Source organism: Lepisma saccharinum, chromosome 1 (assembly GCF_977018435.1).
Source record: "Lepisma saccharinum chromosome 1, izLepSacc3.1, whole genome shotgun sequence".
Taxonomy (NCBI): Eukaryota; Metazoa; Arthropoda; class Insecta; order Zygentoma; family Lepismatidae; genus Lepisma; species Lepisma saccharinum.
In genome coordinates, this window is record NC_139229.1 from 151026899 (window position 1) to 151041619 (window position 14721).

Sequence of the window (14721 nt, forward strand, 5' to 3'; positions counted from 1 at the left end):
CCACCTGGTATAATTTACATGCGTTTCCAACGAAGTCCATAAAATGTCTAGATGGGAAGGAGGCCGTTGTATAGGAGCATCCTGAATCCTTGTAAACTATAAAAAGGCTTTCCTATAGGTGAGTCCTCACTTGCCGATGATAGGAAAGTCGTGTTTGCAGAGAGGTACCTGTCACATTGCACTTTATTTTTTTACGGGTGCCCATTACTTTATGTTCAGTCAAAACAGCAAAAAATCAAAAGAATTTGTTCGAGATTGGTCAAGCAGTGGCAACAACAATGATGGAAATTAACAAAATGTTTGAAATTTGATGGGTGACATCTTATCAATCTGTGTCGGCAGTAATAAATAATTATCCAGCCTTTCTCGTACAAATGTGAATGGATGTTGTGTGGAAAAGTACAAAAATTTCAGTTTTTGTGAATACATTTCCGTTGAGCTGTAAAAAATTTACTCAATTACTTTTTGATATCCCCTCGTACATTTCACTTCGAGTCGTGAGCTCAGTGCAGCTACCTGTTGAAAAGGAAGAGATAGTGCAAATAATGCTAACGTAGGTACCAACTTAGTTATTTGTAGTAGAACTTTGTTTTTCCAATGTTGTATTGCATTTCCTCAAACAGTTTTCATTGCTTCTACAGAGAAGAAGCGCTAGTGTAGGCCCTACGTAATGCCAAATTTTACAAAGTTAAAAAGTCAAAAGAAGTCCAACAAAAAAGCCGCGGAAAAACTATTTCCTCCCCACTTCTAAAAGTGTATTTTTTAGGATAATTTTCAACTCTACATAAAGGAACGATTTTCCTGTGACTAAATTTTCTGAAATGAGGCTACATGAAGGACACCATGATGCAACACAGCATTTATACATTGACATCAATAGCGCCGATTGGGTGTCAAACGGGGGAATAGGGGAGCAAGGACAGTTTAATTTTTCTTTGTAAACAAGGCTTAACATTAAGAGGCCATAATGCGGGGGCAAAAAGCGTGTGTGTCTGGAGGAAGGGGACCAACAGCCCTACCACGCCTTCATTGTCGGCGCCACTGGTCAGTAATTCTGAAGTCCCCCCCCTGCATTTTCTTCAATTCGAATACATATTTTATTTACAATAAAAGAAAAACATAAAAGTAAAACGAATAGAGATTTGAAAATTATTGCTGAATATTAATACAATACAAAAATGAAATCAATAATAAAGTGGCAAATTATTAAAGAAATCTGCATCTCCCAACTTCACGTTAATCTAGCAATGTTCCCTACCCCCACACCCTTTCATCGTCTTCAGATGTCAATTCTGTAAATACATCAAGATTGACTTTGGGATCAAATTATAAGGATGCCTCCAGGTAAGACAGTTATGAGAGTACGTTAGTTCGTAAGTTTGTCACCTCTGGCGCTGCATGTCAATCCTTCTCTCGAAAGAACCCTGTCAAGTGCTGCTCTCTTTCGGTTCGCAGGAGAACCCGTTCCGCCGCAGGATCTGCGAAGTTTTCTCTGGGGACGGATCCGGGGACCTCACCTTCGAAGACTTTCTGGATCTCCTCTCCGTGTTCAGCGAACAGGCCCCCCGTGACATCAAGGTGTTCTACGCCTTTAAAATATACGGTGAGTTGCCCCGACGGGCTGTTTACACGGAGGTCGAGCAAACAACGTGGGGAAAGGAACGCATGACATGTTGACACCGTTTTGTTTGTTTTGCAGAAGGGAAACGCCACGCTTTTGACTTCAGAGGGACAGAAATTCTACACCAAAAAAAGAAGCCTCGACAAGAACTTCAACATGAGTGTGACATAATCAGCTTTTCTTTTATCTTTTTTAACACACAGGAAAAATAACGAAAAATTAACTGAAGTTAGGATTGGCTCTTATACTCTGTCCAAGGTATCTCTGGAGAGAGCGAACGAAAGCAAGTCTCTGCGCAAGTAGTGACTCGAGACGGTTCGACCAATAAACACGTGAGAGGGTAAAGGGATTGCATGGAGGGGGGAAAGCGACTGCACCAACACTCTTTTCAGCCGCGTGTACTGCTTCGCTCCACCGACTTGCTTGGTCTTTTTATTGATTCTTCCTTGACGTTCAAACAGCATATCTCACACGCTGTTAATAACCCATACAAATTACTAGGCTTTGTTATTAGAAATACTAAGAATTTCAGAAGTATAAACTGTATCACAACCATATACAACAGTATTGTAAGAAGTAGACTTGAATATGCTTCTATTATATGGTCACCAATCTACAAATCGCATGAATATACCGTGGAGAGAACCCAGAAGAAATTTTTGAGGTATTTATATTATATAAAATATAATAAGCCAGTACAATATAATGTGCCATATCAAATTTGCTGCATGAATTTAATTTTAAGAGCCTTTGTAATAGGCGGAATATTCTGTATCACTTATACTTACATAAAACTGTAAACGGTATCTTAGACAATAGTTATTTCCTCAGTCAACTACAATTCAATACGAGAAAAATTAATTTACGTGGGCGAAACTTACAGATTCCGAAAATTCCTAAAACTCAGAAATATAAAAGCAGCCCATTAAGTAGAATGTGTGATTTGTACGTATAATACGCTTTCAATGAATAACCAGGCCTTAGATTTATCATTGCCATTCAAACTAAAAAAATGATTGAATCAGAATTATCACAACAAATACACTGTAATCATTCCCATTATTTTCAATTATACTCTACAATTATATATCTATAGGTATTTATATCTGTAATTATTGCACAAGTCTTTGTTCATGTATGGTGAAAGACACGAGAAAGAGCCAGATTGTTTAATTTTATTATTGATTACGTTATTGATTACTTGTATTATCGGTTGATGTATATTTATATACATGCTAATGATATTGTTTTCTTTGTTTCTTTTCTGCCGTCTGTAATTGGAGGTTTACCTCTGTTGAGGGCAGTAAATAAATAAAATAAAAATAAAACTGTGGAGGCAAAGACAGTATATTTCCCTTTGTAACATAATGCGGTGGCAAAAGTGGATAAAAGTGGGAGGCAACTGCCCCCCCCCCAATCGACGCCACTGATAGTATTTATAAGGTGACTAGCTACGCAGACCATTTGCAAAGATTTAACATTGCACTGTTTCTATGTAGGTATGTAGGGCAAAAGCAGATATGCATTCGTAATGACAGATGTAATTTAATTATGCGTAACGTTATGGCAATCGTAAATAACGAAATGTACTTTACTTTCTGTTACAGTGCTAAAACAACAATATATGAGAGAAGTCAACTGTAGGGCACTATGTATTGGACTAAAAGAATATATAAATGGCGATTTATTTGTTACCACACCCGCCTCCCCGATGGCGTGGTTGTAGCGTCGTCGCCTTGTGATCAAGGGGTCCCGGGTTCCATACCCGGTGGAGGCACGTAGAGGTTCGGATCCCACTTTAAACTGTAGGTCCAGTCCCTATTAGCCTCACTGTGCATAAAGTGGACTTAAAACACCAAATCAAACAATCGCAAATCTACATCCTGGTGTCACCTATTACATGCAAGTGGTATTCATTGTTTTTAAAATAAGAATTAGGAATTTTTAAAATAATCATATTTTCAGTTAATTTTTCCATAGTTGGAAACACTGTATTTAAGTCTATAGTTCGTAACTCGCTCTGGTTTCTGCCTGTTTTGTGCTTTTCCTTTGCTCGCCAACGAAGCGGATCGATTCACGCGGAAGGGTGTTTGTGGACAACAACCGGATTAAAATGCCCAACGTGGAAAGGGCGACAAGGCACGAGAACAAATTCAGAAACGACAACTCGGCGGATGCAAAAAAAAAAACGAGCCATCTCGGGGGTCGACAATGATCTAAAAGCCGAACAATCTGAGCGAAACGGTCGAAGCTGAAGCGGAAAAAAAAGGAACAAAGAAGAGTGGAATGGCCCTTCCCTCCTTTCTACCCAGGTTCTCAGAGGTCCATATCTCTCTCTGTTCCTCCCTCTCCCCCATTCTTTTCCATCTCTCTCCAATTCTCTATCTTTTCATCGCTCCCTTTGTGTTTTTCTCTATTTCTCTTAAATGACCTCGGTGGCCGAGAGCCCTCCAATCTCGCTACGGATCATTCGAGGTTCGAGTCCTGGCTCAAACATTGGTTGAAACTATTAAAAGTGTCAAAATTATTTATTTATCTTACCAAAATATCAAACTACTAACCGAATACTGGCCAATTTAATTACAGCTGAGCAATAAATTAGCATTTCAAAGGAGAACTGCGATTTGATTAAAATATAAGTACAGAGTATCTGGCCTCCAGGTCACCGTAGCCAGACTTCGCATATTTTTTTATTGAACACAGAACTAATGTTTTTATGAAAATTAAAATATGTTCTCATGATTGTACAAAAGCAAATAATGTAAATCATATTCCACTTTAATAAATATGATATCAATATATAATTACTCGAAGGTAAAACTTATCTTTTTTGTACTTTGTTCTTGTGGATAAAAAGTTGTTAACGCACTTTTCATTTCTTGAAATCACAAGACTGCTCTAGTATTGTATTTTTATTATTTAGCGTCACTTTCCCGTCACTTTTGGCTAATTGAGACTACGAGAATGAGTCATGATTCGATGAAATTGATAAATGGACTTAAAAAGAACACCCATGTCCAGGACAGGACTCGAACCTGGGAACTTGGGTGGTGATATCGAAAGTCGGCGACTTCATGTGTTTGACCACCGAGCCGGCATCACTAATGTCAGTCATGAAAACAAAAAATACAGTCTTTACTGACCATTTTTTTAAAAAGAAATTACAAATTCCAGACCTATATGAAAAAAACTGCATTTAACTGATTTCACTGACCATTTTCCAGCCCTGCGATTATCCTAAAGAAACAGAAAAGCGGCGGATAATATTAAAAGTGCAAATACTCTCTCCCTCTTCTTGTTTACCTGTCTGTCTGTCTGTCTGTCTGTCTGTCCCTCTCTCTCTCTCTCTCTCTCTCTCTCTTTCTTTCTAATGCACGCTTTCTCTCTCGGTTTCCTTTCAGTTATCTTTCATCTCTCACTGCCTCTCTCTCTATCGCACGCTTTCTCTCTCTCTCTCTCTATCGCACGCTTTCTCTCTCTCTCTCTCTCTCTCTCTTTCTCTTGTGTCATTCTCTATCGTTCTATCTCCCTCTTTCTCACACTGTTTTTATCACTTCCCCTCCTCCCCCTCTACCACGGTCTCCCCATCTTGAAAACGATGCCAAAAGCAAAGGCCATTAGCAGAGCAGATGGCTACATCTGTTCCCACCTCCTTATCGGAATATAAAAAATGAATTGGGCAACAAAAGGTTGGTGGGACGTTTTCATTGCTCTTTTTTTGGTTCCACTGTGGTCTGAGGGTTCCAGGAAACCTCTCACCCTCTCCACAATCAGCTTCAGAATCTGGAAGGGCTGTGAATAACTCTTGACGTATATGCATTTAGTCCGGATGAACCAAGATCCTGGAGAAATCCCGCCGAGACGGAAAACGGCAGATTTTCGTTCTCGAGAAAAAAACATAAAACCTGGGAGGAAGACGACGTCATTACCCTCTGCTAATGCTACTTACTCTCTCTCCTGAATGCACTGTTTATTTCCCCCTCTCAATCAAGTGAGTAGTGTGTTTTGTGGTACAACCAGTGCCACTTACAAGTGTACAAATGATGAGCTCATATAATTAAACAGCCCGATTTGCCCACACTTAAAATTATGCCAAGATGCCCCTTATTCCCCAATTCTTCAAGTGTAATATGCTCTTAATTCTAAGAATTTTGAATCCTAGTGTACAAATGATGAGCCCCCTCAGATTGATTTGCTTACACTTATAAAAGGCACTTCTGTGAGATTGTTGTCCATAAATTTGTTAAAAATATGCCCCTCTTGATATTTTTTTTGCCCACACCTAAAACTAAGCTAAGATACACACACACACACACACACACACACACACACACACACACACACACACACACACACACACACACACACACATATTTACTTCTGGTTTCAGTTCAATTGGATACCAGGTTCAATTTGTTTATCTAATATTAAAACAATGTAATTCTTCTAGAATTGTTCTGTGACTCTCTCATTTCTTACACCATAAACATATGATTTTTCCCCTATGAGAATAACACTACATATGGTGTCATCAGGTAATGCCTCATGGAATTCACAGATAATTTTAATGTTTGTCCTGTCATTAACCACAACTTGTTTCCTTTTTGAAGTGTTGATGACAAACATGGGTCTCTGTGCTTTGAATTCATCTGGTGTGTAATACATGTCAGTATTGCCAGTAGTGACCCTTTTGTATGCTGTAAATGCTTCATATAATTTAAGGAAATCATCCTTGGACATGTCTAAATTATAATTTTCTCTAGGAAAGACCTCATTTCTGCCATTTTTAAGATATATGTTCTTGATGTTGCAGTTATCAAATTTACTTGAATTTTTTTCCTGATTATTGTGTCTTCCAGTCTGAAACAATACCACCACAAAATCCGGCATGTCATATTGTATACTGGAGAATGAATTTGTAGCATCAAACTCATAATAAGTACCAGATGCGGGCTTCTGTACACATTGATATGTATAAAATTGTAAAAGAATCTGTCGATTTTTTATTATATCTGCTTTGTATTTAAGAGCATAACTGGCTTCATATTCAACAACTGGGATTCTTAGCTCCATAGTCAAATAATGCATTTGCCTTCATCAGGTAGGGTATTGGGCAGAGCTTCCCCTGTAGAGTTTAATGTGCTGTACCTCATCAAAGCATTATTATCATTGGCAGCTCTTCTAAATGTGATTCTTAAACCACCCTTCCACATAATATCTTTGTAATCTGAGAAGAATCCTGGCAACAGACGCATAGGAAACAGCACTGTGTGGCTCTTAGATATAATTTTATCACCAGCCTCAAATCCACCTATTTTGTAGTAAGAAGCCTCGGTTTTGGATAATTTTAGTGTGGCCAAAGCTGTGGAGGTAATGCCGGGATAATCCACTCTGTTTATAACAACACCATGCTTTCTGATCTCAATTTCAGAGAACAGATGCGGCACAAAATTGTCTACCAATCTTATATTTGAATTTGCCGGATAATCTGTTCCATCGAGCTTTACAACATCAAATTTGATGTATAGATCTGCTCTGTGGGGGTGTATAAAGCCATCCCCTACATCAAGATCAACCTCAATTTCTGTGTTGGGTTGATTTAAATTTGCAAATGTCCTCCTGTTTGGGGGGAATGATTGTAGCTCATAACTCTCAATATTTTCCATTTTTTTTTGTATGTATTTTTATTTAAATATTAATCTCTATGATAGCAGTTGTTGTGGCTCCAGCAAAATCAACTAATTCTTCTTTTTCATTAGTGACCATCAATTCAATGTTATCTATTCTATTATGGCACACAGGAAAATATTTTGTTGGGGATGGAGTGTAGATGATTGGCTCCATAAATTCAGAATTAGGTTTGAATGTTGCAATGATGCCAGTTTGTTTGTGAGTGCCTATGCCATTTGATTTGGTGATCATACCCTCTGCCACATTACAGTGAATATTCAGAGTCTCTATGGCTAAGAATTTAGGTATATTAATAGCAGTATGATTGATGGCCGCTTCAAGTTTTGTGTTGTTCTCAAAGCCTAACAGCTCTCCTATAGTACCCAGATCCACTGTTTCTGTAGCAGATACAATCTCTACTCTGTGAGTGACAGAATTTTGAGTTAACACTATACCTCTGGGTAATTGAGCATTTAGAGTGGACAGATTATACTGCCCTGGAGTGATGACAATTTTTTGATCCCCTACTGCAATTTTGTTGTTGTGGTGAGTAATATTAGGGATCAAGTACATGCCATAAAATGCTCTGAGAGCTATTGTTTTGGGATACACTATGTCATCATGCAATTTGAGTTTCAATATTGAATTTTGGCTGGTGAGATGGAATTCCCCCATGATGTTTTAAATACCACAAGGCTTTTTGAAAATTTTCAATTGATGGTTTATTTATTTGAGACATATATCTGAGAACAGATAAACACAAATGTCCACAATTAACATCTTTGAAATTTTGTACACGGGCATTATTGTAATAAAGATTAACTGATTTTAGATATTTTATTAAATTTTCAGGTGGAACACCTCCAAATGAATCAAACACAAATGCCGTATTGTTTAAATATTTAAGATAACAGATCCAGTGAGTGCCCTGATTTTTGTACTTATCCAAATTAACAATGCCACACTCTTTGTTGAGTGGTTGTTCTGGCAAAGAATCAGACATGTACACACCTCTAAAATTTTTGATGCCCAGTGGCTTGATTAAAGCTTCAATATCTTGGTTTGTAAGCGGCTCTTGTTTTTTTTTTAAACTTATTCATGGCTCTCTTAACACCTTTGCCTTGTTTCTCCATGGCCAGGTTATGGCGCTTCAATTCATCTAATTCTGCCCTATTTTTCTTGGCATCTATTACTGTTTTTGCTATGGCAGCTGATCCCCCAGCCAAGCTCCCAACAGCCCCGAGAGCAGCTAAGATGGCCGGGATAGTAAATATGAAACCCCCCACATGTGATTTTTTTCTAGATTGTTGTAATTTTTTTAATTGGGGGGTACTAAGTAATAATTTCATACCATGGCCCTTGGCAATACAAGAATTTTTTTCTTGCGCTGCTTTTTGGTTAAAAGACTATCAATAGTTTTAAGAGATTTAAGACCTGCATAAGGTATTTGATACATAACACCCTTGGCCTTCATTTTAGGTTTATTATATACATATTCACAGCCCCCACCCCAGTTTTTGTTTGGTGTTCATAGCTATGGTGGTCCCCAATGCTGCTATTTTTTCACTTAAAGAAGCATCTTTGCTTACAAATCTACCAAATGCAGCCTCTTCTAATTTCTTGTCTGCAACATGTCTCTTGTCAAGATCAGAATGTGTGTTGTATGCTATGTCATGGTCTCTACAAGCAGCATCTAGGGGATTAACACCAGGATCACCTCTGTTTAATCTATGGTCCAATTTTGTGCGTGGACCACAATACTGATAGCCTGGAATATGTAGTTCAAATGGCAGCTTGTTTATAATGTCATTAACCAACCCCCGGCCCTCAGAAATATTCCAAAATTTAGGTGGTAGAGTATTAATAATTTTTATAAGATATCCAATCCCCTTAGTGTTATTTACTATAAAATTAGACAATTTTGTGCTTATCATGTCCATAATTCCAACCTTTTCATTGTAAAAATTGTGGTTGCCAGCATTTTCCTCCCCAGCTATCACCAATAACCTATCTACAAGTTTCCTGACATCATCAACCCAGACAAATTCTTTAGGCAGGGTGTTGTATTGTTTGATTCCACTGCCTGTCTTTATTTGTGACCATATGGGCTTGATTAAATTGTTGTATTTTGCTCCACTGCTAGACTTGACCCTTTTTTGTGTGGGATCATTGTTCTGGTATAGAGCATCTGATTTTATTAATATTTCTTTGTAATGTTCATAATCTTGATCTGTATAGCTGCCAGGCCTTTTCCTAGTCATCAGTTCCCACAATCCAGGTGTGCCAAGATACTTAACAAAAGCACCTCTTTCTCCAAGATGAGATTCTGAATATACAATTATATCATCTCCCATAAATGTTACTCTGAAATTGCCAATTCTATGTATGATGCTACCATCACGCTCTGTGTCAGCATATAAGCCAAAGACCTCATCTTTGTTGTCTTTAGGTGTGCTTAAATATTTTTGAGCAAGAAGACCCAATTCAATAGGATCCTGAGTAGCTTCAATTCTTCGAGGAGCAACAGGACTAGGTGAATGAATACTGGAAAGTGGGGTGATTGGATAATCTAATATGTTCCTTGCAGCTACAGGTACAAGCTCCGTGATCAAATTTTGATTTTGCTCTGTAACAGTTTTGATATTTTTACCTAATTCACTAATAGCATCAATTATAGGCTGTTCTGTTTGTTTGTGTTGTTCATAAATTCCTCGGTTCTGTGATTTCCATCCCTTAAATCTTTTTACAAAATAATCTCTTAATTTAAGATCATCAATGATTGGCCTTTTCATGGTTATTTATATATGTTTCAATGTCTAGAAAATTGTTGATTTTATTTCTGTATTTGCCACTATTGGGTTTTCTTGTCATATTAATTGTGACAAACCCATAACTGTCCTGATTCCAGCACCTACTGCAAAACTTGGAAAAATCATTGTAGCTCAAGTCCCCACCTACATATTCATCATGTATGTGTTTGAGGTTGGTATGATCTTGATGAAACACACATAAAAAATTGCTGTTGTCTCGGATCAGCTGCTTCGGTATTTTTGAAAAAGTCTGTGCAAGGTAGAAGCAATCAATGTTTTTGTGTCGGCCCTGTGTAAAGAAATTTCTAACCTTGTTTTGATTATCCAGTATAATGTCATCAAACACAACAGAATTATCGAGACATTCATGAAGTGGCTTAACACCTGGTTCAAAAGTGGCTATATCCAATCCATCATATAGCTTCATCAACTGCTGATATTTTAATTGTTCCAAGCTCTTAGAGAAAACATACAAGTGCCTGTTTTTCCAGTCTAACCAGTTGGGTGCCAATAAAAAATTAACAACCATTAGTGTAGTTTTACCACAAGCCGATGGCCCAACAATAAGACATCTAATATTTTCAGGCAGCAACTTGCCATTTCTCTTAATCTGCTGTTCAGGTTCTGGCAGACTTTTTATAACATCCCAGGTGCTCATATTATCACTTTGTCTGCATCGATCCAGCTGTGTTCTGGAAGTCCTAGCCATTTGACAAATAACTTGTTGCCTTTTCTGCGGATGATTTTTTCTATGAGATATGTGTCAGGCTGTTTAGTTTTGTTGAGTTCTTCTTCATAGAACCGGCCTTTGAGAATTTCTCCTCGGTGGTCTTTTATTATATGTGTGTTAAGGGACCCAGGTTTAACTTGAACCACTGTAAATAATTCAGTGCTCCAGTTTCTTGTAAAGCCTCTTTTGAATAAGTGCTTATATTTGCTGATTCTTACTTGATCACCCACCCTGTATTTGGCCTTTCTTGTTGTTGGCTGGTATCTAGGATAATAAACAGTCCTGATCAATTTTTGCTCATCAGATGAAGTTACTTCAGAGGGTTTCATGTTGATTGTGGAATGAACCGAGTTGTTATATTTATGTAGAAGTTCTGGAAGAATATTAAGCCATTTATAATTACCTTGAAGTGTAAATTGTTTATACATAAGATTTTTTAGGGTTTTGTTGAATCTCTCTACAATTGAGGCTTTGAGATCACTGTAACTCGAATAATGTTTTATTGACTGGCTTTTAATAAATTGTTGGAACACAGAATTATAAAATTCTTTGCCATTATCTGTTTGCAAATAGCGCGGTGATCTTCCACTCTGATTGATGATTGTCCTGATGGCTTCTGTAACACATTTTCCAGTCTTGGATTTGAGTGGCACAGCCCAGGCAAATTTTGAAAATGTGTCTATTACAGTGAGTAGATACTTGTAGCCCTTGTTGATTTTATCTAAGTTTTTCAACTGTCCACTTGCCATCTCAATCAAGTCGCTCTGCCATAAATCATCTATGCCTTTTGTGACTACTGGCAGTCTCTTATAATTATGTCTGGCTTGTCTGTGTAATTCATCAACAATAATTTGTCTAGACATAATATGTAAACAAGAATATTGCAACTATGGGGTGTTCAGCAGCTGATACTACAGGATTTTCTAAATATAATTTGTCCCCTATTTGTATTTTAAATTCCAGAGAGCCATCATCTTCAGCATAGGCTGTTTCTAATGTATTGGGGTCTGTAAAATCCTCTAACTCTACACTGGTGATTTTTGCTTTGTTATCAGCATTTGTTATTGATAAGGTAGGGTAGTGGTGTGCCTGTGGTTGAAGCCAATATTTGATCTTGATTGGTCTCAATGTGCCCCCAACAAAAAATTGGTAATAAAATTGTGCAGGGGACAGCATATATATTTTGCCACCTGGTGTAAATGGTGAATCATATTCTTTGTTGGGGATGCTGTACAATTCAAGAATTACTGTATGTTTTGGATTCTCGATTATGCCTGTTATTTCTTTTTCTGATGTAAGCAATCTGTTTGTTACAGATTCAAGATGCTCATTGATGGTCCTAACAACAACATCATGGCCTGGCTTGATTTTTATGTCCACAACAAGTTTCTTGTATTGTTGCACAATCTCTTGTAGCTGGGTGGCAAAAACAGACAAAGCATTTGCTTGATTGGATTCCATGGTCCCTAGCTGTTGCTTGATATTAGCTACAATTTGTTGCAAATTTTCAATAACTGCCAATTTTGAATTTTGAGCAGTAAGAGCATGGACCTGTCTTCTGATATCCTCAAACAGGGCATGCAGTTCATTAATATGTTGATTAGTTGGTAGAGTGGCCACTGTCTGAGTGAGTTGTTTGATCTCTGTCTGGATATTCTTGATATCTTCTGATTTCAATATGCGATTCACTGCTCTCTTAATATTTTTAAGTTCCTGTGATGTAGGCAGATTTGTTACAGTATTTTGCAGAGATTCAAGTGCCAATTTCACATTGTTTAATTCAGAAGCATCAGCCACATTTTGCATAGCATCTTGGAGCAGGGCTATATCAGCCTGAGAGGGTGTTGATTGTTGTAAAATTTCAAGTTTTGTTTGGATATCATCGATCAAGTGATGAAAATGAGATAGCTCAGATTCAGTGTTGAGGTTTTCAAGCTTTGTGATCTGTTACTGGACACTGACAAGTGTGTCTACAATACCGGGCAGGCGGGATTCTAGAGATTCTTGTATATTTGTCAAATCACTTTGCACTGCTGCTATTGTACCCTCAAGATGGGTTATGGTACTTTGAATTTTTCCAAAATCTTCATATGTTTCAAGTTGCAGCTTGATATTTGCAACACTCCGAGTTATTGCACTCAAAGCATCAGAAGATGGCAAATTGTTCATAAAATTTTCAAGTGTCTCAATTTTTTCTTTAACCTCGGCTATGGCATTGTTCAGAGGGTCCAGATTAGGTATTTGGAGTGATTGAATCTGTTTCTTTAGAGTGGAAATCACTAGATCAAAATCTTCTTGTGATTTTATGCTTTTCACAATTGTTTGGAGCTGTGTCTGGACATTATTTATCTGCTCCTCCAATTGTTGTTTCAATTGCTCAGAGTTGGTGGCCTGGCTCTTAAATTTGGCTTGAATAGCTGCTACAGCTTCTTCTAAACTTTGAAAATTATCCAATGTGGCCAGGTCAGTATATTTCTGAAGCAGCACTTTGAGTTCTGAGTCAATTTTAAGAAGAGGGTCCATGCATTGTGATTGTAAATTTGTAATTTCTAATTGAAGACTGGCATTGAGTGTGGTTTGTAAAGCTTGTAAATCACTTCTTAATTTCTTGACTCTGACATCAAGCATCAGAATCTCATCACTGTGATCTTCATGCCTTGTATGGCCAAATATATCATTAGGCATTTTTGTTTTAGTGGTTATTTATTATTGAATATCTGATTCTTAATTCTATAAAAAAAGGTATAAGCTTGTCATATGACCCAGGGACCTCAATATATAAGCAGTCACCAGCAGAAACAGTATATACAGTGCCAGAAATCATGTTTGAGTGCTTAATTCTATAAATATTTCTCCCTACTGAAATCTTGACATCACCCTCAGGGGTTGTAATAAATTGCAATTGACCACCTACAGGTAATTGGTAATGATTTAAATTATTGTTAAATATGTACAATGTTTTACCTGTTTTATCATCAACATCTGTAAGTATGCTGTTCAGATGAATAATTAACAAAGCACTTAGTTTAGATATTATATCAGAAGAGGGTTGTGGTGTTGGCAGATCCATAATAGCTTGTTTTTTTGAACCCAAATAAGTTCATAGGCATGTTTATTTATTTTAAATTATGCTCTGTAATTGGGCATTGATTGCCATTTTTCAAATCACAATGCCCCCATGGTAGGGTATGTATGCCACATGATAAAATACATCTCTTATCATCATGTGGGTCCAGAGCCACTTTTCTTACAATATTGCTAGTCAATAAGTGATCCACACTCTGAATTCTGGATTCTGATGTTCTGATTAAACTCTGGGATTTGAGACAATTTTTGTAATCCTCAAATTCAAGCTCTTTTTCAACAGTTACTCTGCCAATGCCCTTGGCCTTTTTGGCAACAACACCACTACATGTTTCAAAACTGTACATCTTGGCTCTTAACCCAGCAAATGCCACAATAACATCACCAAGTGTCTCATCTTTTAACTTGTTCAGTGTTCAGTGGTATCAAAATATTTAAACAATTCAGGCTGTGCAATATCTTGATAAACATCTTCTGTTTGAATATCAAGAACAAAACTATCTGTGTCCATGTACATCAATTTTACACGATCCTTATAAAAGGGCTTCAACACATCATAATACAATTTTAACATGTGTAATTTGGCCAATTCCAATATCACAGCCCCTACATAAATAGGCTTATCAAACTTGATCTTTGTTTTTTTCATGTTGAAAAGTGCCATATGCTCATCATAAATTCTTCTGTAATTGAAGTTGGGCTTTGCAATCAATTTTTTGCTCCGGCTGGGGTCAGTAATTATTTTAACATCAATGTGTTTTCTGACATTTTCAATTGTTTTGCCATACACAGAATTGACCATCAAT

At 37.3% G+C, this 14721-nt stretch overlaps 1 protein-coding gene across 1 annotated transcript in view; it reads left to right on the forward strand.

The window, feature by feature from the left end:
* Positions 1–14721, forward strand: part of Cib2 (Calcium and integrin binding family member 2) — a 147939-nt gene that overhangs the window by 104969 nt on the left and 28249 nt on the right. The window contains exon 4 of the mRNA XM_083140407.1: positions 1456–1603. Within this exon, the coding sequence (XP_082996533.1) occupies positions 1456–1603 (148 nt within the window). The remainder of the gene's footprint in view (positions 1–1455; positions 1604–14721) is intronic.